Below are 24,526 nucleotides of genomic sequence, written 5' to 3'. Positions count from 1 at the left end.
GTCATGCAAGTGAAGCATTCACTTTTTTTTCTTTTCTTTTTTTTGGGTAAAATTCAGATTTTCAATGCAACCCATCTACAATTAGAGTATACAAGTGCTAGTTTTTCTATTGATTACTTCACCTGCCTCATTTGAAAAAGATTTCGGGTTTAAACCTAACATTGGCATGTTTGTTGGCATGTTTTCCTTTCTTATAGAGGAGAGTTAAGTTAGGGTAAATTTTTTTATTTTTTTAAAAAGTTATGAGTATATAGAAAAGAGTGTCAAATAACTGGAGAAAAGAGTAAATGTGAAAAGCAAATTGGGAAACAATGCTTCAATGATTTGTATAAATGACCTAAAATTGCTTCCGCCTTATAAATATGAATAGATTAAGTAGCAAGATTGAATAGAAGAAAAATTGATTTTTTAAAAAGGTTGAATGTTCAAATCTATAAAAATTTAGTTAAAAGGTTATTGTTTAAGGTTTTGAGGACTCAATAATTAACATCATTTCAGTGGATATACATTTGGAAACTTATTGAGAAAAAAAAAATTAAAGTATGCATTTAGTCATTTAAATTTACATAAAATTTTATTTTAATTTTTTAATTTTATAAAGTATTTTTTCAATCCTATAATTTTAATACTATTTGTTTTATCACAAATTTACATTTTTAAAATATTGACAAAAATATTAAAAATTGATATATTAAGTTTAATTTTTTAAAATAATAATAATTTATATAAAAATAATTATTTAAAACTAATAGTGTGAGGTTACAAAAATAAAAAAAATATTTTATAAAATTGAAAAATCAAAATAATATTTTAGCTACAAAGAAAAAAAATTAAAGAAAAAATTATCTTCAAAAATTTTTTAAAAAATATTTGTAAATAATAACTAATAACAAGTCGTTATTTAAAAAAAACAATTCTTTAATATTATTTTATGATTTTAATAATAATAATAATTTTATATTAATTTTGTTTAATGAATAATTCTTTTGAAATGTTTTTAAACGTGATTATCCCAAAATACAATTGCGTCCAAAGATTGTCCGTTGTCGCTCAACAGGGCGAAGTAAAGGAAGAGATGGAAAGCAAGGGAAAGGGGCTTGTGTCTGTGTGGGAGTGCGAAGGCCACGCTTGCCACGTAGGCTTCAGAACCACTCTTATCTTCTTCTTCTTCTTCCCTCACAGTTCTTCATCTGTGATTCACACCAAATCCCAACAATCATGGCCCTGCAGATGCAGGTTCCCACCGCCACCTTTCACCCTCCCAAATCCATTTCTTCTTCATTTGCCCCTCCTCCTAATGCTGGCCTTCGATCACCCTCTGATCCTTTTGCTCTCAAATCGTCTTTCTTCTGCGGTTCTATTAATCTCTTGCTTCTGCCTAATCATCGAAATCTTATTTCCCGAGCGCCCAGGATTTCCATGCGCGTCGCTTCCAAGCAGTCCTATATCTGTCGTGATTGCGGGTTCCTCTCATCTTTTCCATCAACTTCATTGCAGCTTGTAAATTAAGAGTATGATCAGTGGAATGTTAGTTTATATGCAGTAATTTTTTCTTCTATATTTTATTGATGCAGCTATATTTACAACGAGAGGACTCCCTTTGAGAAATTGCCTGATAATTACTTCTGCCCCGGTAATTAACTACTTCACTCTCGCTACTGATGCAGGATTTTTTTCCCTTTTTTAATTTGTTCCCTAATTTTTGTTAATTGTCTAGAGAAGCATGTGATTTTATCATGTGCGCAACAATCTTAGTCGTGTACTTCATTCTGAAGGAGAAACAGTGAAATAACCGAATACACTGAACTGTGTGGGTTTGTCTAAAGGAAATGTTACAATGTTCTTGGCTCTTCTGCTGTTTACTTGTTGGGTGGATTGAAAGATAATTGAAGAATAGAGAAAACCAATAGATATCATCACGTTTACATACGATAATGACAGTCATGAGAGAAGAAAATGAAGGTTAAATGGGTTGGTGCATGTCCTTAGAAAAGAAGGGATGGTAATTGAGTTGAACTGAAATGAATGTGCAGTGTGTGGTGCTCCAAAACGAAGGTTTAAGCCATACGCACCAGCAGTGGCGAAAGATGCCAATAGTACAGATGTGAGAAAGGCGAGGAAAGCCGAGCTTCAGAGAGATGAAGCAATTGGGTAAGTAAAGCCGACAATACAAGTCCTAATTTTTGATCTCCATGCCTAGCAAGCATCAAAGATTGATGATGTGTAGTAACAATGCAATGTAACATCTCTGTGCACAGGAAGGCTCTTCCTATTGCAGTGGTGGTGGGGATTGTGGCCCTTGCTGGGTTATACTTCTATCTGAACAGCCAGTATTAGGATCTTTTCTGTTCTTGTTCCTTCTATATCTGAATTATAGACTCTCGGATTTTCTCCCTCTTCTTCTGCTTTTGTTGTTCACCTGTCCTCTGATTCCTTTTTGCTCCCTTTCTTCACTTTCCCTTGTGTTGTAAGCAGAAGCATGAACTACGGAAAAAAAAGGTGACAATCAATCTCATGTATCTTCCCAAATGATTATCTTATAATAATTTAATCAAGTGCTTTTTACTCAGTCTAGCACCCCAATGCTCTATGGCTTTATGCCCAATCAAATTAAATTAATACTTCTTCGATCTTATATATAATATATTTTTTGAGAAGTATTACTTCTATTAAAAATATAAGGTATTTTTTGGAGAGTTAGATGTTAAAAAATGTAAAACATTTTTAGTTTTTTAAAGTGTAATCATTGTTTTTTTTTTCAAAGTGTCCTATTGATAATGATTTTATATTTATTGTAAGATATTTAATAGAAGTAAATATGAAAAGATGGGGTTAGTTGAAAAATAGATAACTATTTTATTGAGGGTTAGATTCAGTTAAAAATGCCTTACATTTTTTAAACAAAAGGAGTATTATATTTCAATATATAAATCATTTTATGAAATTTTTAGGGTAATTAATATCTTTTTATTTAAATATTCCTTTGAGTAAATCAAAATTACTTGCCTAAAAAAGGTAACTGTTAAAAACAATTAATGAATGATAAGTACTAAAAGGAAAAAGTGGAAAAAAATGTGCACTCTAAGCTAAAAAAAAGTGTCTCTGTTTCTCTTAGTATATGAGCTTTAGGTAAAAATTCTTTATAATATGAAATAAATGGAGTATCTATTTTCACATTGAACTTGTATGAATTGTACTTACGTAGTTTGAAAAATAAGCTATGCTACTTAAAATGGAGTATCTTTAGATAAAAGCATGAAAGTTAAGTTATGCTATTTATATAGTTTTGTGAATTGTACGGCCTATTAGAATTTTTATATTATAGGCTATATGATAAAACTTTGTATGCATTCAATGGAGCCAAAAAGAAAAATCGTGAAAGAAATAAAATTTGGGAAAATTGTTAGTAAACCTCTTCCTGGAATCAAAATTGTGTTTGGAAGACCAAATGACTAGAGTGCAAACAATAAACTCAGGATGTAAGTAAATAGGTTTGGAATTTCATAACTCTTTGCTTGCACCCTTAGCCTATCTTTTTGTACCCAAGTTTTTTAGTTCTCTAGCACAATTTCAGTTCTAAAAAGGGATTTACTAGCAATTTTTCATAAAGTTTCAAATATACAAAAACACAATATATTCTCCAAATTATAAGCTAATGTGTGATATTTAATTTTGCTTTAAAATTTTAATTGTTTCAGTATAATCTAACTTTCTTCAGTTCTCGTGCTAAAATTTTCATTTAATCAATTGAAATTTCCAATTTAACGGACGCAATGTATCTTCTCCTAATACTTCCTCTAACCAAAACTTATTATATAAGGAATTGACCAAAATAAAATATGAGAAAACAATTTCACTATTTTTTTATATGGCTATATGATATTTAGCATTACCAAATCATATTCAAGCATTGTTAAACCAATTGAAAAGTAGAAATTAAAAAAAAACTTAATTATTGATTGACATAATTATATATAAAGGGTTTCCATAATTACATAGCATCAACAGCATTAGATGTTCCTCTCATCAACTTCCCAAGAGAATCACTATGCACAGTAGCTTCAAACAGAGGAATCTCACCTCCTTCAGCCTCAGCAAAGCAGTAAACGGGAGCCTGCCACTTCTCGTCCTCAAGCACTGCCCCAACCTCAAATGTCATCACATGAGCAATCATTCCTGCACTCCCCAATATAAGAACAGCTCAAAACATTTCACTATTCATATCACTAATGTGTCACTTTATTCACCACATCTTTTGCATTTATATGTTTATGCATTAAGATGACTATTAAACAAGCGTCTGAATGGATTTGGTCTTCAAGGTAAACCTATGAGTTCACGTTCAGAAGCGGAAATAGATGTCTGAATGATTAACGCGCGTCATCTCTAAACTGGTATATTCCCGTTTAATGCATTCACCTTTATACTATTACTATTAATAATTAATAATTAATATAGGTGGTGGATTGCAGCTTATTTCGATTTCAAATAATGTGATTGTTCAGTGATTATGTATATACATGGATGATTGTGGAAGGAAAGGAACACTGGAGTACCTGTATAGAAGATCCACTTGACAGGTCTGTGAGTAAGGACGTCCTCGTAGTACCAGATAAAGTCGACTTTCTGCCACAAATTACAGAGGAAGTTATCGACGTAATGCTTGCCAAGATAGGTGGCGCCGTCAAGCCAATTAGGGCGGAGAATTCCGACGGGGAAATGCAAAATCCTACATTTCTGATTGGAAGGATCGAGAGTGTAGATGTAGGAGGTGCCGTTGTCCCATTCGAGGTCGTATTTGAGCTCTCCCAGCTGATTCTGGATGATGTTGAAGTTGCGACCGTTGGGCCAGTCGTACCAGAGGTCCACTTTCTGGAGTTTTCCGGTGTTGTTCATGAACAGAAACGAGTGGAATTGAAGGGGCCAAGGAGTCGGAGTTGGATCCCCAGTCGGGTTCGTCGTTGCCTTTGAAGGGAAGAGGAACGAGGAGGAGAACAGAAGGAGGAGTAACGCTGAGAAAGAGATGGCTTCTTCCACTGAAGACGCCATTCTCCCCTTCCAAGAATTTGCAGGAGAGAAGAGTGAAAATTGGAGAAGATAAGAAATAAGAGGTTGCTTTCTTTCAATTCCGCAAGTTCTTCAAACAGCGAACAGTGAAAAACAGTTCTTGCCCCTTCGGGTGATGAAGATGGGATGCGCCGTTAAAACCAGTTCACGGTTTGTCGAACGGCATATTCTTTTTTTGAGCAACAAAAATTATAATTTAACATAAAACTTATAAATTTATTTCATAATTTATAATTTGATAATATATTATATATTTTTGCCTCTTTATCCCTTATTTCTTTTCATTTCCCAATGTTTATCATGTACAAAAATGAATAAGTTATAGTTTTAAAACACTAATTTTTTTAAAAAAATTGTTATCGGTTCATTGACTGGTTCTAATAGTTCATAGTTCTATTCTTCCCTGATTCTTAATTGATTGGTAGAATCATCTTGCCCTATCCAATTCTTATAACATTATAAAAAAAAAAAAACCCAAATGTCACCAGCTAACTTCAACTTATATACACATGCAAATCAATAATTAATATACTTTTAATAAAAAAATTTAATTAACTAATCTAGGTCCTCTATTTCAAAAGATCTATAATTTATTGGATATTTTTACTGCTTCTTTTTTTTTTTTCTCTTAACACTGTTATTATCTATTTTTTTTTAACGTTTCATTATACATATTTGACTTTTTATTAAAAAAATTTATCATTTTAGAATTTTTGTAATTTTTTTAGAATTATCATTATTTTAAAATTTTTAATTAGGAGTTAATCATTTTTCTTATTGGACCTTTGTTTTTAACCATTAGTTCATTATATTAAGAAGATTTAAATGAACTGAGTAGACTCATCAAGATCTCCGCATGCTTTTACACTCATTGCAATCTGAATCTTTCATTATCTCTTTCTATTAGTAAGAGAATATTTAAAATGGCCCCACTTTTTTTTGTTTTTTGTTTTTTTTTTTGAGGGAATAGCTCCATCAAATTAGTGAAAAGGCATTCCAGAGTATTTTAAGTAAAATACTACTTACATTTTACCATATCATTTCACTATTTTTAAGAAACAACAAATAAGTTGGAATAGAAAGAGGATATCATACAAAATTTTAAAACACACTTATAAATGATATGATTATAACTTAAAAATAATGTAATAAAATACATTTATAAAACACAAATCCGAAAAGCAGGAATTTACCTATGCAAAACAAAAAAAAAACATAAATAAATATATAAAGGTGTTGATTGTTGAACATGACGCAGCAACAACTTCAAACTGATTGTGAACTCATGCTCATAATGTCATCAGACATGGTCTGAACTCGCAATCACTTGAGTGCTTGAAAACACCTCTCTGGATGCCACATCAATGGATTCATCAGGTCCATTCTAGTTAATTCTATCATTTTCATCTCAATACAAAAACATGAATAAATTGCTTCCCATTCACACACAACCAGATTTCTTAGCTTCTCTCTAGCAAGCTCTATTTTTATAACTATAACCCCCAAAAACACATCTTCTCAGAACTTGATCTCTCTTCTCTCTGCAAAGAACTTGCCAGTAATGGCTTGATCAGGAAGAAGGGCAAGCCAGACACCAGTATCAGCACCTTCCTCAACAGTCATGTTCCCTGCATAACCTGTGAGAGCGGTCTTCACCCAACCTGGACAGTAACAGTTTATGTAAATCTTCTCACCATCTGGCCTCTCTAACAGCTTCTTTGCCATGAATCTTGTGTATGCATTCACCGCCAGCTTCGACACCGTGTAGTCTGTGTGTGATGGAGGCCATCCTCCTTCCTTCCATGTCCCATCTTCTGCTTGCTGCAGAAATTTGTTCACCATCCCATCAATCACTTCCTCTGTCAGGTTTTCTTCATCGCTTAGTTGTGCCTTCACTTCTTCATTCTCCAGTTTCTGCCACTCACTCAATCCATCATCAGTTTCCACAACCAACACAATACTATAAGAAATGGCATGAGATTCAATGGGTTTGATATACTTCTTATCTAAATAACAACTTATATGTATGCTCATGCATATCTATTGTAGACTAAGAAGGCTTCTGATATAGTAAACTCTTTCGCCATGTTGAGCAAGTTTTGTGCAATTTTACGTTCCAGAATGTGAATCTTTGGGTAGAAAAAGCATGTTGAATTGCAATATCAACAGTAGAATCAACAAGCAAGAGATCATGATAGAATCAACTGGAGAGGGTAGGCACAAGAAGATATCGGATAATAGAAATTTAAAAAGAAACTAGTACATTACTTACATTTCGCTTGCTACTTAGTCGACTGAGACGAGTGCTCACATTTACAATGCGAGCACAGTGAGAAGAAGGCTTCATCAATGGGATCATAGCTTCGATCATCCTCTTGGTACCGAAGTAATTTGTTTCACAAACCATACGGGCATTCTCAACAGAGTTATCAGATCCAAAGTTGAAGTTAACACCAGCATTGTTTATCTGCACACAACAATAACATCAAGGGCCATTTCTTCCACATGGATATATCTTGGAGATTTGAAATGAAAACAGAGTAGAAGAAGAAGATATATGTAACTGACCAGAATATCTAGACCACCATGTTTTTCCTTCAACCAGTCGGTAAAATCGCTGATGGACGAAGAGTCTAATATATCAAGCTGGTGACAGTCAACATCAAGGCCACCTTCTTGCAAGACCTTGGTGGATTCAACGCCAACACTAGCATCTCTGGATGTGAGGATCACAGTCAATCCATGGCCGGCAAGCTGTCTGGAAATCTCAAACCCAATTCCTCTGTTTCCCCCGGTGACAACAGCGACAGTTTCCTTGGACCACCACCTGCGAATCCTCCGATTTTGTGAAGAACTATGACATATATGAAATCCAAACGTGAAGATTGGAAAGAGAAGAACCTCTGATGATCAGAATAAGGGATAGTTCGGAGGAGGGAGATCTCTTGGCGTCGCTTGTCTTTGGATTTGTCTCTGTCTTTGTGCCCCATGTCTGTGTCTCTGTCTGTGTCTTAGTTTGAGTGGGATTCATTCATTCATTGAGGTAATTCATTTCCTTGTAGGGAAAGAAAAAGAAGGCATGGTCAACGCATGCCACGTGGCTGGTCCATGCTGTTCGGTCAACGTGGTTGAACTATACTTCAGCTCTTCTTCCCACTAACTTTGCTTCCGCTTCCTCCGGCCACCTCCCTCCACAACCATTAATTCCCTTGTTTTATATATGTAGTTTAACTATATGTTAGTTCTCCGGTTATATGTTTGGTTTTAACTTTTAATACCCACACACATGCAATAATAGTGTAATATATTTTTACCGACAGTCAACCAAGTTGGAGGGTTTCAAATTTATGGACAGAAAAAAGAGGTATACTCTTGATTAAGTCTCAAAATATTTGAATGTGATCTAAGAAAAAGCAACATATTTGTATGAACAAAGTTAACCTCAATTTCTTTCTATATTTTATAATAAAGAGTTTAGGTAAATTGAGTTTTAAATATTTACATAATAGACTCACTCACTTATATTTGTATTGATAATATAAAAGGTTTTTTTTTCAGGTTTAATAAGCATTATACCCTCTAAAATATTATACAAATAGCATCCTAAACTTATAAAATATGTAAAAACTTTGATTTAAACTTTTAATTTTGTTGCATCTGACCCTCCAAACACTAAGGGTAAAAGATGGCACTTTTTAGGTGATGGTTCCACTTATATGCTAATATGATATTTATATCTCTTTGCCTCTTAGGGACGATTGTCTCCTCTTCCTCCCTTCCTTTTCTCTCTCATCATGGACGATCCTTCATTCCCCTTTCTTTGTCTTCACTGCTGCTTGCTCTTCCTCCATTGCCGCTGCCGAGCATCTCAAACCCGATCAAAGCCAGCAGAGGGGATAAAACAGTAAAGAAGGATTTTATCGCAGTTCCTCAGAATCAAAAGTCATGAGAAGAATGTTAATGGCGGTTCCTCAATTATTGAAGCATTCATAGATATGCCATAGCTAATTAATCTTGTTAATATTAATTTCTCCTTACCATATATAGCTAGCAGCTAGTCTGTATGAGAAGCTATTCATTTTATGCAGCTTCATCATTGACGGAAGAAAATACATATTTAATTATATAAAACCTCATCAAGGTTGATAATGGAAAAGCTGATGTATCATCCTTCAAGTTATCGATATGCATGGGGCTCGTCATACATAACAAACATTGGTGAGCATTATATATCTAATCAACTTTCTGGTACAGGGAATGTGAGTGTTGATGCTATCAGTTTCATTACCAGCACCACTCTAGCCACCGAAGTGAGGTAAAGGCGTCAGACAAGAAGACTGCATAAAAGCGTCGTCACTGCAAGTGGGTGTATTCTTTTGTGCCTTGTACATCGTAGCAGTAGGAGCAGGTGGAACTAAGCCAACCATCTCAACCTTGGGAGCTGACTAGCTCGACGACTTTGAGCCAAAGGAGGGTTCGAGGTGCTCGGCAGCGGCGATGGAGGGAGAGTAAGCAGCAGTGAAGACGAAGGAGAAAGAAAGGGGAATGACGGACCGTCCATGATGAGAGACTAAGGGAAGAGAAGAGGAGGCAAATAGATATGAATGCTAAGTGGCTCCACTATGTAAAAAGTGCCGGTCATTTCTTAGGATTTGGATTCCATGCCTGGAGCAAATCCGCGCATCCAATGCGTGGCAATTTTACAAGCATAAGATCGAATTAACAATCAAAGGTAAATGCACATGAGAGGAGTGAGAGAACTAGTGGGTATTTTCACATATCAGTACTTATTTTCTTCTTTTTGAATCACCCTTAATCAAGATGATGAAGATGGCAATTAATCTAAAGTGAAGCAATTAATAGCAAGACAAAGCAATATGATTTCAATTTTGGATCCATGCTTCAATTCTGAAATATTATTATTAGGTTTTAAATTCTTTCTACTTCACTCACAATTTTTATCTCTCAGAAACTTTACAGTTATATTTTCAGGTTGTTCAATAATGAACTTCATTTCTTAGATTACGTTAAAGATAATGAAAAACCATATATTTTAAATTATAATGGTATAGTATTTTTAAAATGCACCCTTTCTGCAGAGTTTGTATTATAATATAGGTTATGTTGGTTTCAATTTGAAATCAAAAAATTCAAAAGCATATGTATCAATAGATCATGGAATCAAAATCAGTTTTCTTATTCTCATGGAATCTCTCAAAAATTTAAAGAATAAGGAAGTAGAATCCAAATTTTGTTTTGTTGTGGGATCAGATCTTTCAAGCTCGTAAATGAAAATGAGTGAAAATAAGAGTGCCTACTTCCTCTCTTGTGCATTTACCTCTGACCGTTGACTTAATCACACACTTATAAATTTTCCACATGTCACCATGCATTGGGTGCACGTATTTGCTCCACGCATGGAATCCAAATCCCACTTTTCTCGTACTTAATATTTGGCATCTGATGTTACAAATTTTAAAATTTAATAAAATTTTTGGTTAAGATATTCGCACAATAATTTATAAAATTTCTTGTCCATTAATCCTTTTTTCATAGAATTAATAAACATGATTTACATGCAGCAGGTACTCAAAGAATATAATAACATAATTTAACCTAAAATGTTGGGAATTAAATCATTTAAAAATTTAAGAGATTTAATATTTGGACGTCAGATGTTACAAATTAAATAATTTAATAAAATTTTTACACATTTTAAGAATTTAAGATACATGATGTTATTCACACAATAATTTAAAAAATATATTTTTCATTAATCCTTTTTTCATAGAATTAACAAAAATGATTAACGTGCAGCAGGTACTCAAAGAGTATAATAACATAATTTAACCAAAAATTTTGGGAATTAAATCATTTACTGTGTAGGCGTTTTGAAAATTAAATTAGGTTGAAAAAAAAAGCTAAATTATCATAGCAACGTTGAATTTGAGGTAAAGAAAACCACGTTGAATTTTAGATTATGTGTAAACAGTATTTATAATTTATAAGACTTGACAATGATCCCTTCGAATTTTTTTATTTATGAAAAAATAAAATAATTATTTTTAATTATTTTAATAATAAAATATTACAATTTCAAGTTTAAAACAATTATCTGCACACATTACTGAAAATTTAGGGAGTTATTAATATAAAATCTAAATGAAAGCCATGGTGATTGATACATCGCATTATGTTAGTAAAATAATAGATTAATTATTAGGAAAGTTATTGGCATATAGTTCAAGATTTTAGCAAGTTGTATGTAATTAATCCGATAAAATATCTAAATCCAATAATTTGGAAAATGTTATTTTGAGTTTTGACTCCAAAATAGCATGTTTCTAGCTCAAAATTGAAAAATCAAATGGTCAAGAAAAATGACATATTTTTAAAATAACTTGAATGTAAATGTTATATTTTGAAATTTACATGTAAATTTAAATGAGAATATTATATAAAGAATTGCTTAAAAAGTTCCCAGGTTCATCGGTCACAAATAAGGTCATTCTTGTATCGTCTAATAACTGAAGGAAACCAATGTATTTGACATATATAGTCAATAAAATAATCATAAAGGAATCATGATTATAGTTTACACTACCACAAAAACAATCTTTAGTATCGCACATCTGATGGTAGTTTCTTAAACAATAGTTACAGATTAAATGGTTCAAGAGTTCCCAACAACTTTAGACTGTTTCAGAGCTAAACAGTGACAGATTCAACATGCCCTCAATTTAATTAATGAGAATTGACAAGTTATGGTAAGATTTACTGAGAGAATACATGTGCGCTAACTGAACTGCAAAATCTAATCTAAGTTAAAATTTTGGCTGTAGTATTATCAAGACTCCTCATAAAGACCTTAACCAATTGTTGCTTTAAGATATAAAGAATTTGATCTTATTTAGTTTCTTATAATAAATAAGAGATGGGCTTTTGCCCTATTGTCAATAAAAAAAAAATTTAAGTCTTTAAGATATGATTTACATCTTGATATGAGGTTCGTTTTTTTAAATTTAAAAATAAATAATTTTTATATAGTTTATGAATTTAATACAAATATATTTATTTTATAAATATAAAAAATCAGACATTATTTTATGTTTGGTTGTAATAATAAAAATAATTATTAATTAGTTATTTTTAAATCATGACATATAATAATTTATTATTTTAAAATTTTATGATATCTTTATATATTATGCCTTTTTGAAACATTATCTTTCATATATCATATTAGATTATTTTTAAAAGATATTTAAAGTAATTTTTTTAAATAATTAAATATTTTTTTGGGATTCTGATTATTTTTAAAATCCTAAACAAATATCATAAAAGCTTATAAAATATATTTTTTAAAAAATAAATGACTTTTTCATAAAACAATTACAACAAACTGGCCTATAATTGGTCGAATTAGAATAGGCAATTACTTGATGTGCATAAATCTTCTAAAATGAGAACAAATATAAGTAACTGTAGTATAAATTAGGTAACTTAGCTTCCTCTCCCACGGGGGACTGTTATAAGCATTGTCTAGAGTACTCTCAAGAATTAATTAGCCAAAAAAAGTACTCTTAGAATTAAAGCTTATTTCTTTCATCAAATGTGATATTTTTTTTTTATAACAATACCAAATGAAAAAACCACATAATGGGTGTTATATTTCAAACACGACATATTTAATAAGAGATATTTGATATGAATTTTATTTTTTAAAAATAAATTAATAATTTTGAATCGGCTGAACTGAAAAAAGATATAATGTTTCATAAATACATTCCTTGTTTTAATAATTTTTTATTTTTTATTAAATTATTTTGAAAAAATTTTGAATTTAGTGATTTTTTTATCACTCAAAATTATTAAATAAAAATATGATTTTAATTGATATATTTACTTAAAAACAGTTATAATGTATTTTCATCATTACCTTTATATTCGTGTAATTTAGATATTCATCATAAAAAAGATCCAAATGAAACAAGAAAGTAATCAAACTACTGATATAGTGATCTTGAATAACGAATAAATACATTGAGGATTTTTTCTTTTTTTGACCAAAGATACAATGGGGATTTTGAAATGATCACATTCCAAATTTGAAAATTAATATACAATCTCCAAACTTCACTCAGATTAGAAGTCTTCAACTTCCGAGTCATGGTCTTACTCGGACTTCAAATTTCCAATACTGTTGAGCTATACAAGGTGTACTGCCGTCCAAAGATCCAAGCCCATTCAACCCAACCCAAATCTCACATGATAATATTACATGGTGATAGTTCGGTAAATCATTCGTTGTGGAAAACAGGAAGCGGCAAATCCATCAACGTTCAACTGTACAGGTGCAACGAATTCAAGGTCAGATTGTTTTTTTGCACTTGTGGGGAAGAATATCCAATAAGATCGGCTCTTCGTTCTTCCTTATTCTTCCGCTTTTTCTCTTTTACCCTTCTTTGTTGTGGGAAAACCTGTCAAATTCAAGACTCTGCTTGACGATTAGCCTTAAGAAAGGTCTTCGATTCTGGAGACAATGTAAAGTTTCTTCCTTGTGCAGCCACAATTGCAGGGGAAGAAGAGAAAGCTAGTTAAATTGGCTCATTGGATACTAGTATTACTGATATTTATCGAAGCGGAAGTTAAAACTGTCCCCAATTGCAAGTTTTTGTTTCAGGTAACTTCCCGTCTTGACGAGATTTTGGCCTTCAATTCAATCGCTATCATCGGCAGGATTTTCTGTTGATATTTCTAGATATATTTGAACATGGAAGTTTAGCCACTAGTCAGGTGTCTATCAGAGGTCTTTTTTTGTGACGTGTGCATTTTGACCCTACTAAGCTGAGATAGTTGCATTCGAAATTGAGTTCAAGTTCAGAATATATTGGGAGTTTCTTTCTACAAAATTGAGAGTATATAAAGAGTGTCTGGGGCTGGCCAGGCTATGGACGCCGATCGTGTGGGTTATTCCAATGTGGACGCGAAAGCGAAATCCAAGGCTTTAGGGAATTCCACCGTTGCCCAAGCTTCCGATCATGGCGGCGTAGGCGGTGGTCGTAGCAATTCCGTCAGGAAAAAGGGATCGGTTTCGATTGATCATGTCCTCCTTGCTTTACGTGAAACCAAAGACGAGAGAGATCTTCGAATTCGTAGCCTCTTCAATTTTTTCGATGCTGCCAATAATGGGTATCTGGATTATGTTCAGATTGAGGCTGGCCTGTCTGCCCTACAGATTCCGTCTGAGTATAAGTATGCTAAGGATCTCTTTAAGGTCTGCGATGCCAACAGAGATGGCAGAATTGATTATCATGAGTTCCGACGATACATGGATGATAAGGAATTAGAACTTTACCGCATCTTTCAAGCTATTGATGTTGAACACAATGGCTGCATTCTTCCAGAAGAGCTTTGGGATGCGCTTGTTAAGGCTGGTAATCTTCTAGTTAATCCCCCCTCTGTGTGTGTGTTTGCGTGTTTTCTACCCCTCATTGCATTCAGTTTGGTTTTTGTCATTGACTGTTACTATGTTGCCTTTCTCTGTTGCGTTATGTTTTTGTTTTTATTTGCACCAGGATCTTACTTATTATAATTGCCGTACCTTTTGTTCTGTATGCTTTTGTGCTTTTGAAGTTTTTAGTGATGCAGTTTGTTTGATGTGGCTCTGTACCATTGTCCTTTTGCGTAGGCGAGTCAAGATATGTTTACATAACTATTTCTCTCCCTAAACTTTCATTGCCTGTGGTTTTAATATCAAGTGGAAACCGTAGTAGAAGTGTTTGAAAGCATAGTGACGTTTGTTTGGTGGTGTACACTTCATAGTTACTTCAAACTGGTGTGGATACTCTAATTAGGAAGCTTTTCTCTTGTAATGAGAAACTATTTGGTTTTTTTTATTTTATTTTAATCTGAAGATTAATCTTTTGATCTGCATGGGGGAGGCCTATTCTGTATTCAGAGACTTATTTCCTTGATTTCATTTTTTTTTAAATGGAAAAATCTGTGTCATCTCTTTAATAAATTTTAGAGATGGCATTCTTACATGCTTTCTATGGATGACTTTTCCGCTATGTTATTTCAATTCTTTCTGCAGTATGTTATTCATAAGCGATGGTGCCTTCTATACTACAGGGATCCAGATTGATGATGAGGAACTTGCCCGCTTTGTGGAGCATGTTGATAAAGATAATAACGGAATTATCACTTTTGAAGAATGGAGAGATTTTCTTCTACTCTATCCTCATGAAGCAACTATTGAAAATATATATCACCACTGGGAGAGGGTATACCTTGTAGACATTGGAGAACAGGCTGTCATTCCAGAAGGTATCAGCAAGCATGTGAACCAAAGCAAATACTTCATTGCAGGGGGAATAGCTGGAGCTGCTTCTCGTACTGCAACCGCTCCTCTCGATCGCCTAAAGGTCGCACTACAAGTACAGACATCAAATGCTTCGATTATGCCAGCAATAAAGAAGATATGGCAGCAGGATGGTTTATTAGGGTTTTTCCGAGGTAATGGATTAAATGTTGTCAAGGTAGCACCAGAAAGCGCCATCAAATTTTATGCATATGAAAAGTTGAAAAATGTAGTGAAGGATGCTCAAGGGCACACGGATATTGATACCCCTGGGAGGTTGTTTGCTGGTGGTATGGCTGGGGCAGTTGCACAGGCTGCTATCTATCCAATGGATCTTGTTAAAACTAGGTTACAGACTTTTGCTTCTGAAGGTGGAAAGGCTCCTAATCTTGGAACACTGACAAAAGATATATGGGTTCAAGAGGGGCCTCGGGCTTTCTACAGAGGACTCCTTCCGTCTCTTCTTGGTATAATTCCTTATGCTGGCATTGATCTCACTGCATATGAGACCTTGAAAGACATATCTAAGAGATATATTCTTCAAGATAGTGGTAATGATATACACTGTATCCTTATGAGTTGGCTATCTATGAAATGATTAATTTTCACCCTTCAGAAAATTCACTTGAGGCACTCAAACGTCTCTTTTTACTGTAACAGAACCTGGTCCTTTGATACAACTGGGATGTGGAACAATTTCTGGAGCTCTTGGAGCTACTTGTGTATATCCTCTACAGGTTATCCGTACCAGGTATCTAATTTTTTCAATATTATAGTTCTTGTTCAATAAAATTTTTTTAAAAAAAAGGAGAGTTCTGCGAGTGGAGGATGGTATCATGGGTGTTCTTGTAAGCTAGTAATGTTCTTGTTGGTTCTGCTCTGAGATTATACATTATCGCAATTTTCAGATTGCAGGCACAGCGGGCTAACACGTCAGCTGCTTACAAGGGAATGTCTGATGCGTTTTGGAGAACTTTTCAGAATGAAGGTTTTAAAGGCTTCTATAAGGGTCTCCTTCCTAATCTTCTCAAAGTTGTTCCTGCCGCAAGCATTACTTACTTGGTCTATGAAAGTATGAACAAGAGACTAGATTTGAATTAGAACTGTTATGGTTATTTATGGCCTGAGGCCACTGAGCTAATCTCAATATTAGGAAGAGTTGCAATCGTTACAGTAAATTTCCCCATAGATATCTTAAATCACAATTTTGTAGCCGGAAAATTTTGGCCCATATTTACCTGAGCTAGAAGTTGAGTGCGAAATCAGGGTCATATCATGCCCTTTGATGTTTGATACATGATTTTTTTTCCTTTCTCTGGTTATGCCATTAAAAAAAAAAAAGGTCAGATTGTGCTTCATCTCTCCTTACCTCTAGTTATCGTCATGAATATTTATGAGTGAATGAGATTGATAGATGCCATCATGTCTTTTTCTTATTTCATGATGAAGAACGCATAACTTTTTGGGAAGTACTCACATTTACCATTTACGAACCTGTATTTGTCAAAACGAACCCTTTTAATTTGATTGTTTCTGTAGATTTGTTGCAACTCTGTATTTCTTCTTGATGTATATGCAAGGAAGCGGTTTTAAGTGATAAACCTTATGAAGATCAATATTATAGTTTACCTACAGAGAATTCCTTCAGACCTGTTACAAGGAGGGAATAGAAGGGTATAACGTTAAAAATGCAAGCTTTTATCCAAAACAGAATAATCTTAGCTGTAGGAAAACAGTCAACACTCATCAGCGATACAGTTTATTCATGGTTTCCAAAAAAACAGGCAGCAGAAGCTTACAAACCCTAATTTCAAGCTACTCGCCACACGTCAGTGTCTGCATCTTAATACAAAGGTTTCTGAGTGAAACACTTGGAATGACTGACCGACTTATCTATGTGAAGAGTGGGTGAAGGAACAGAGGGGAAAACAAAAACTAAATGAGCGCCATGGCCCCTTCAACATTCAACAAAACAAAGACTGATTTTAGATAGAAACTGCTAAACATGTCTGGTATGACAGCGATGCAGCTTCATGAATGAAACCTGGAAGAAAGGCTTTGCCTTCCCTTTGCCTCTATGACTTGCCTTTTTCTCCACTTCTCTCTCTTCCAATAACAGAGAGAGAAGAGTAGCATATAAGCTTAGTATGCAAGTACTGAATTCATCCACCACCATCATCTTCTTCCTCTTCTTCTTCCTCCTCCTCCATAGCCATGTTGTTAATGGGTTGAGGTCAAGTTTCTGTGCTGGGGAAGGAAGTGAACACTTGGGATTCTTACCTGTTCTTCCAACTTTCCTAAAGGTCCTTATATACTCGGAGTTGGGAATTTTTTTTATTGGATCTTTTATATTCCTAAAAATGAACATATATAGTGCCCTGGAAGGGGGGAAAATGGTTATTTCACTTTTATTCATTCTAAATATGTGAATTTTTTTCTCAGTGGAGTTGGAGAATATCAGGAAAAAGATAATAATAGAAAAGGCAAACAAAATGGAACAGATCAGCCCAGGCAAAAAAAGAATTACATTTCATAGAGGAAATTATTCCCGAATGGATTCTTGTCATCTCCATTACCCATGTGTGAATATAATTATTCTTATTGCTTTAGACAAAAACAAACACAGGAACAATATTTTGACATCTTTTTTTAAAAAGGGAATAATGATATCAGCGATAAATTACTGGAAGCGTACTCATCCCATACTGATGACATGCAATTTGAACAGGTATAGAAAAACCGCTTGGCTCAAAATGTCAATTTGTAGTATTTTACGAATAGATAATTTGTCATCAAATAGCATTATCAATGGAATGACTGTCTCAAGCTTTCAACTAATCTAATTATCTAAATATTTTTCAACTAATTGGACCAACCTAGGTCCCATAAAAAAAGATAAAAGAAGGACACAATACATTAGTAAGTCTCTGTAGTTTAATTGTGTTTTGTTTTTAGTTTTATAAGTTTATTTTATTTTTCCTGATCCTTTTACTTTGATCCGTTTGTAATGTTAGTAGTTATAATTTTAAAAATATGATTATTTGTTGACATGTATTTATTGACATGAAAAATATGTTGATATGGAAATAAATTAACCAAATATGATTAAAAATAAAAGTTAGGGAAACATCTTTCTTTTATATTTGACTTGAATATAATGTAGGAGATGAAAATGAACGAAACTAAGGGCAAAGAACGTCTTTGTCTAGAAGTTTCAATCTCTGAAAGACAAAAGGGTTTAAGGAGTTAAATATACTTCAGGAAAATTAACTCCATCAACATCAAATCATGTTCTTTATGTATATTTCTAAAAATTATATGGACTAATATTATAGAAAAATCAAATTAAAGTAAATGAGAAAAATGAAAATAAAATTATAGGGGGTAAAACAAAACACAATTGAAGTTTAGGCATCTATTATTATACTCCCCCGTCTCAAATTATAAGATACTTTTAGACAAAATCTTACATACCAATACACCTTATTAAATGCACTTAATAACCTTTTTTTAAAAAAATAAAAATATAAACTTTTAAAAATATTTATAATTTAATATATTAAAAAAAGGGACATAAATTAATTATAGAGAGAGAAAATGTAATATTAAAATTGACATATTTAATGAAATTTTAATTTGTTCAAAATGTTTTATATTTTAAAATAATTTTTTTTAAAAAAAGGTATTATGTAATTTAGGATAGAGGAAGTTTTTTTTTTTTTTTTTCCAATGCAACAATGTTGCATACAGCAAAGGTGAAGATAAAACAAGGAGGGTGATCAAAAGGAATATTGAGGGAAACAAGAATTAACTATTAAAGGAGCAAATGGATAGCTCTTGTTGGAAGGGACTGGATTCGGACCATAAAATAATAACAATGATGTTGTTTTTTGGGCCCATTATTATAACAATAATGTCAATTATGACTCGAAGGTACATGTAGATGTCAAAGCAGCAAAAGCAGCCATGTGTAAAGAGAGAATAATGACATAGATAAGCATTTCCAATTTTGTAGGGCAAATTATGATGGCACATGGCACCATCCACACCCATTGTGGAACGCGGACGCACCAAATCTAGAAGGTCAGCGAGCATAATATTAACATAAAAGGATGCATGATAGCGTGTTGCGAAAGTCTCGTGTGGTCCACGTGAACCAATCTTGCCGTTCATTTTCAACCACGCAGCATCATTCGTTCGAATTAATCGCAAAGATTCCTCCACGCACACCGTGTATGGAAATTCTCAACGAAAGGAATCTCCAAATCCATTCTCAAAATGAGCGAAGAATAGCAATCTTCAACTTCTTTGTTCATTTTTATAATCAAAGAACAGCTTTTTCATGGAATAACGCAAGGATGGAAAATATTTAGATTGATCAAGAACAAGTTATTTACACTTTATTTAATTAAAATTTTTAAGTAATTTAAATAAGATTGTGTATGATATTTTTTAAATTAATTTTATTTTTATAATAAGATACACATTTAATTTTTTATATTTTTTCTTTCTACTATTATTAATATTATAATTAATTTTTATTAAATTTTATTTAAATATTATATTTTAATTAAACAGATTATAAATGATATGGTATGTTAAACCTACTTAAATATTATTATAAACAAATATATCATAATTAAACATGTCGGGGAATCTCATTACTTTCCACTCTTAGAAGTTAACGCCTATAGAAATCATTATACCGTACACAATGGACCTTAAGGTAGAAACCTCCCATGTGGTAGTATAGTAGTGTAGGTAGGGTTGGTTAATGTTTGGTTTAGCGGAGCTGTGGTAAACTAATCCAAGATTGATCATTTTGTTTGGTGATAGATAATTAGATGTGAATTTGATTTTTTTTTTTTTAGTTTAGAAGTAAAGAAAAGGTTTCTATTACTACCAACGAGCATGTAGTTTACTATTAAGAAATTATGCTAGCTTAATTGGTGCTTTCAAATTTAAATTTAAATATACAGCTATGTTGAATACTCATTACAAAAGCTTTTATTGTCAATATGATTTTATTCAAAAAAAAAAAGGTATCTATTACTTCATGTCTATGCTTTGTTTGGTTGGCTTGGAATTTCTAATAACTTGGCAATTTGTCATAGCTTCTAAACTTTAGATCTATAAATTCAAGCAGATCGGGCCAATTCAAGCTCAATCTAAATAAGTATGAATTTAAACAAGCTTAACTTCTTGAAAAACTCAACCAACTAAGTCAAGTCTAAATTCCTTTAGGCTTCAACCTAGCCCAAATAAGCTTGAGCATAAAAAAAATATTTTTCCTAAGTTTGGCCTAAATTTTTTATGTGAGTTTGGGTTAGTTCCTTAGACTTGTCATGAATTACAAGCTCTACTAAACTTAGCTTGAAATCCAAAAAAATGATGAAAATTTTGAAAGTGACAAAATTTGTTACAGCAGAGTTGTATTGATGTCTAATGCTATCTAGATCTATCCCTTGCATGAGAAACTTAATCTCTAATACTTTATTATAGGAAAAATTAATCATTTAATCTCTATAGTTTTAACTCAATTATAATTTAATTTTTAAAATTTTAACTCATTTCAGTCTTTATAGTTTTAACTAAATTGTAATTTAGTTTTTGAATTTTGACTTCGTACAACTCATCCCCTATAATTTTAACCATTTAAAATTTGGTCCATATATTATAAAAAAATAAAAATTATAAAAGATCATTTTAATCTTTATAATTATAAAAAAATTTGTAATTTAAAATATTAGTCTCTAAATTTTAAAATATTTTTAATATTTATAATTTTATTTTTTAAGATATAGGACCATTATTTTAAATTATGAAAATTATAAGAATTGAGTTGTAGAAAATTAAAGTTTAGGAACTTTGTCACAACTAAATTAAAATTATAAGGACTAAGATACAACAAGTTAAAATTTATAACTAAATTATAATTAAGTTAAAATTATAGGGATTAAATAATTACTTTTTTTATTGAAATAGTAAATATCAGGCTTAACTTAGGCCGAAAATAATAGACAAGAATTTATTGGATCCAAATCCAGTAAAAGTAATAAATATATATCTTTTTTGGAGAAACTTTTAGATGGATTTGGTGTATTATATCATTAATGATCCATCCAATAAAATTATATCAATTTAATTAAATAAAATTTTATATATTATTATTTTTATAATAAAATGTCCATTTAACTTGTTGTATTTCTGGTTTTTACTATCATTCATGTTAGAATTAATTTATATTTAATGATATTTAAATTTCATAATTTGTATTGAATAAATAAAGTGCATAATTATTAATGAGTTCAGAAATATTGACACGACAAAACACCATCACCGTGGACGTGCCGGAGTGGTTATCGGGCATGACTAGAAATCATGTGGGCTCTGCCCGCGCAGGTTCGAATCCTGCCGTTCACGCTTTTTGAGCCTTCCTTTCCTCTTTTACTTCATTCCCAACTGTATCAGCCCAAGGAGAGGCTCTAATCCGCAAAGCGGGATCTTTATCTTTTTTAAATGCAAACTAAAAATAATTCATTCAGCAAGAAAGAAACAGAACAAATACAAGAACCGTTTTTTTTTTTTTAAATGTCTTGTCTCTCATCATTGCTATAAAAGTGAGGAATGATCAAAGATATAAAAATTAAAATTATGGTCATGAGTTTTCCTAACTAAACTATTTGCTATACTATGAGCTTTTTCATATATAAAATTAGTAGATATATTTCAATTTTCACATGAAAGGCTTGCAGCTTCAGGAATGACACTTTGAAAACGGTGTTGCATACTATGCTCTTTGCTAATAAGATTAATTGCTTCCGTACAATCACATTGAACTTCAACCACTTTAAAATCTCTATTTGAGCAGAGTTCCAAATTTTTGTGGATGCTAATTGTAGTGGAAAAATAACACAAATCCAATGGGCTAATGAAGAACTTCAAACAGACCAACTAAGATGGTAGAGCTCAGTCGTGTCGAGCAAGGCCCAAGGAATGAAATTGGCATGCTTGGTGGAACTCAAGTCCATTCATAAGAAAGTCCGCATCTGTTTAATAAGGATCGAGTCCAATAGTGTAAGCTTAATGTGTTTGAGGATTTACTGACAAGTTTTGGTGGCCCATTGACTGGAGCCCAAAACATCAAGAAGACATCCAAGGAGGGGTTTTTTAATGATGATCCACATGTTGCTCAACCAAGTGAAGAACCCATGTGCCTTGAAGAGGTGACAAAAGACCCATCCAATAAGGGTCCAAGTATAGTTACAACATGAATCAAGCCCAAATCATTAAAATAGCTGTGCCCCTCTTCAAATCCACTATAGAGTGCAAGTTGAAGCCTAAATCTCTTGCAATTCAAGTGCCCAAGGTCTAAAAATATAAATTTTTTTTTTCACAAACTTTTAATATCCTAAAGTTAATAATAATATTAGATACTTATTAACTTTATAAGAAAGGTCAAGTGTTTCCAATCCGCTAAGTTATACTCTTAGAATTTAACCATCAATATCAAACTATTTTAACAAATTGGGAACTAATACAACATTATTTATTTTAAGATACCAAAAGCTCCTGAAAAAAAATTTCTAGATAATTTTGCACTTCAATCCCATTATTTACCTCAAAAGGGTTGGGAAAATAGAATATGATGGTAATGGTGGTACGGTCACCTCTTGCACCAACCAATTTGCGTGAAAACAACACTTATAATAAGTTATGTTAGGTGGACATCTTAACTTACACACAGCATAAAAATTTCGTAAATGATCGTTACACATCCCCATCCTCATAGTGCTTTAAAAACAGTCGTTTGCTTTAAGTGTCATAAAAGTGTGGTTGAAGTAAATGAGTCTTCACATATAACCTCTTAATTACACCGAGATATTTTCACAATATTTGAAACATCTTCAACGAATTTTCTTAATTACAAAAATCCCTTTTCCCACTGTCAGCCTTTACTTGCATTTGTGTTAACTCCTCCAGAAAATATGTCAAACTTTTAGATATTACTTACTCCCCGAATAAGCAATAAGTGAAGTTAGGGGCACATCTTGAGAAATAACTGGGTGTCTTTAAAGTATTTTACATTTTCTATTTTGCTCTCAATAGGATCAATTATTTTTTATTAGAAAATGGAGAGTCTAATGGCTATTACTTTATGAAAGGCATTCTTGTAAACATAACATTAAAAATTCATAGAAGGTTGCAATCAGTGACGACCTGCCTGATACAGTGGTGGCAGTATATATCTTTTGAAAAAAAATAAAAATAATTATCCCATTATGTTAAATGTATAAATATTAAAATTATAAAAACTCTTAATATAAAAAAAAGCTTAAAGTACAAATTTGCCCTAAAAGTTTTCACCTAAGCACACCTTATATCCTTGAGTTTTTTTTTTTTTTTGGTGCAATTTCGCCCCAATATTTTTTAAAACAATGTTGCCCTATGGTTAACTTTGATCTGTTTACTGTTAGTTTGATCTTTAATTTCAATTTGGTAGACAACATGGCAAATTGTATAAAATTAAAAATTAAAGAAAAAACCAAACCCATATCCCCTTTGTCTTCCATGGAACAAGATCATCTTCTTCACTTCTCCTTCCTCGACCGAACTAGATAGGCCCCCTTTCCTTTTCCTTGTCTTGATCACTGGCTTTCTCCTTTCTTCTCTTCTCCAATCAAACCAAATCCCCTTCCCCCTTTCTCATCTTCGCCAACCTTTTTCTTTGTCCTCTTCTTCGATTGATCCCATCCAACCAAACCACTTTCCCCTTTGTCCTCTTCTCTTTTTTCTTCTATAAATTAGATCTGCCATCTTGATGAGGCCTTTGGCTTAGAATTATGTTTGATGTTGAGGCAATGGAGCTATTGCCTTCAATCTAAGAGGTTGCTATCGAGATCTATCCTCATAGTCAAAGCCATTGCCTTCAATTCAAGAGTGAGAGCTTCTTCGAGGGGTGAGAGTAAATGAAAAGAACAAGTCAATGCAGAGAGAGAATGGTGGTGAGAAAGACTTTTAAGAGGGAATAGACACTCAAAGCACAAACTAAAAGTAGATAATGGTTCGGGAATTTTTAGTAAGTTCTCCTCGTAA

At 32.6% G+C, this 24,526-nt stretch overlaps 4 protein-coding genes, 1 long non-coding RNA gene and 1 other non-coding gene across 8 annotated transcripts; 3 read left to right on the top strand and 3 right to left on the bottom strand.

Moving 5' to 3' along the window:
• The first annotated feature begins 1,048 nt into the window (after positions 1-1,048).
• Positions 1,049-2,569, top strand: LOC129309824 (uncharacterized). The gene is made up of 4 exons (XM_054951550.1): positions 1,049-1,463; positions 1,575-1,633; positions 2,034-2,151; positions 2,259-2,569. Exons 1-4 carry the CDS (start codon positions 1,219-1,221, stop codon positions 2,335-2,337), a joined length of 501 nt encoding a protein of 166 aa, XP_054807525.1. The 5' UTR covers positions 1,049-1,218; the 3' UTR covers positions 2,338-2,569.
• Positions 2,570-3,938: 1,369 nt separating this feature from the next.
• On the bottom strand, positions 3,939-5,189 carry LOC129310073 (uncharacterized protein At4g14100-like). The gene is made up of 2 exons (XM_054951913.1): positions 4,557-5,189; positions 3,939-4,176 (listed from the first exon to the last, which is right to left on the bottom strand). The coding sequence occupies exons 1-2, from the start codon at positions 5,047-5,049 to the stop codon at positions 3,992-3,994; spliced, it is 678 nt and encodes a 225-aa protein (XP_054807888.1). The 5' UTR covers positions 5,050-5,189; the 3' UTR covers positions 3,939-3,991.
• Positions 5,190-6,287: 1,098 nt separating this feature from the next.
• Positions 6,288-8,093, bottom strand: LOC129307859 (uncharacterized). The gene is made up of 4 exons (XM_054948789.1): positions 7,969-8,093; positions 7,636-7,894; positions 7,340-7,534; positions 6,288-6,981 (listed from the first exon to the last, which is right to left on the bottom strand). Exons 1-4 carry the CDS (start codon positions 8,055-8,057, stop codon positions 6,586-6,588), a joined length of 939 nt encoding a protein of 312 aa, XP_054804764.1. The 5' UTR covers positions 8,058-8,093; the 3' UTR covers positions 6,288-6,585.
• Positions 8,094-13,088: 4,995 nt separating this feature from the next.
• LOC129309261 (uncharacterized) lies at positions 13,089-17,756 on the bottom strand. 3 transcript variants are annotated; one of them, XR_008592886.1, is made up of 4 exons: positions 16,908-17,756; positions 16,669-16,745; positions 15,360-15,500; positions 13,089-14,346 (listed from the first exon to the last, which is right to left on the bottom strand). It is a non-coding gene; the product is annotated as an uncharacterized LOC129309261 (long non-coding RNA). The 3 variants fall into 3 exon arrangements; XR_008592884.1 differs by having other exon boundaries at positions 16,925-17,756; XR_008592885.1 differs by lacking the exon at positions 16,669-16,745 and having other exon boundaries at positions 16,925-17,755.
• On the top strand, positions 14,003-16,845 carry LOC129309260 (calcium-dependent mitochondrial ATP-magnesium/phosphate carrier protein 2-like). Its single transcript, XM_054950749.1, has 4 exons — positions 14,003-14,504; positions 15,202-15,981; positions 16,091-16,181; positions 16,339-16,845. Exons 1-4 carry the CDS (start codon positions 14,018-14,020, stop codon positions 16,529-16,531), a joined length of 1,551 nt encoding a protein of 516 aa, XP_054806724.1. The 5' UTR covers positions 14,003-14,017; the 3' UTR covers positions 16,532-16,845.
• Positions 17,757-21,771: 4,015 nt separating the features above from the next.
• Positions 21,772-21,853, top strand: TRNAS-AGA (transfer RNA serine (anticodon AGA)). The gene has a single exon. It is a non-coding gene; the product is annotated as a tRNA-Ser (tRNA).
• The last annotated feature ends 2,673 nt before the right edge of the window (positions 21,854-24,526 follow it).

This window comes from Prosopis cineraria, unplaced genomic scaffold, assembly GCF_029017545.1.
Source record: "Prosopis cineraria cultivar Desert tree isolate PC_DT_omini unplaced genomic scaffold, ASM2901754v1 PC4, whole genome shotgun sequence".
Classification (NCBI taxonomy): Eukaryota; Viridiplantae; Streptophyta; class Magnoliopsida; order Fabales; family Fabaceae; genus Prosopis; species Prosopis cineraria.
The sequence above is the reverse complement of the archived record's forward strand: the minus strand, read 5'-3'. Positions and strand labels throughout refer to the sequence as shown.

What these genes read in the sequence shown, in the direction of transcription:
- LOC129310073 (XM_054951913.1), bottom strand. Translation starts at nt 5,049, where the DNA reads ATGGCGTCTTCAGTGGAAGAAGCCATCTCTTTCTCAGCGTTACTCCTC. An exon ending in CAAGTGGATCTTCTATACAG is followed by an intron (nt 4,177 to 4,556) that starts GTACTCCAGTGT and finishes TGGGGAGTGCAG; the next exon opens with GAATGATTGCTCATGTGATG.
- LOC129307859 (XM_054948789.1), bottom strand. Translation starts at nt 8,057, where the DNA reads ATGGGGCACAAAGACAGAGACAAATCCAAAGACAAGCGACGCCAAGAG. An exon ending in ATGGTGGTCTAGATATTCTG is followed by an intron (nt 7,535 to 7,635) that starts GTCAGTTACATA and finishes TGTTGTGTGCAG; the next exon opens with ATAAACAATGCTGGTGTTAA. An exon ending in GACTAAGTAGCAAGCGAAAT is followed by an intron (nt 6,982 to 7,339) that starts GTAAGTAATGTA and finishes AGTGAGTGGCAG; the next exon opens with AAACTGGAGAATGAAGAAGT.
- LOC129309260 (XM_054950749.1), top strand. Translation starts at nt 14,018, where the DNA reads ATGGACGCCGATCGTGTGGGTTATTCCAATGTGGACGCGAAAGCGAAA. An exon ending in ATATATTCTTCAAGATAGTG is followed by an intron (nt 15,982 to 16,090) that starts GTAATGATATAC and finishes TTACTGTAACAG; the next exon opens with AACCTGGTCCTTTGATACAA. An exon ending in CTACAGGTTATCCGTACCAG is followed by an intron (nt 16,182 to 16,338) that starts GTATCTAATTTT and finishes CGCAATTTTCAG; the next exon opens with ATTGCAGGCACAGCGGGCTA.
- LOC129309824 (XM_054951550.1), top strand. Translation starts at nt 1,219, where the DNA reads ATGGCCCTGCAGATGCAGGTTCCCACCGCCACCTTTCACCCTCCCAAA. An exon ending in TGATAATTACTTCTGCCCCG is followed by an intron (nt 1,634 to 2,033) that starts GTAATTAACTAC and finishes ATGAATGTGCAG; the next exon opens with TGTGTGGTGCTCCAAAACGA. An exon ending in CAGAGAGATGAAGCAATTGG is followed by an intron (nt 2,152 to 2,258) that starts GTAAGTAAAGCC and finishes CTCTGTGCACAG; the next exon opens with GAAGGCTCTTCCTATTGCAG.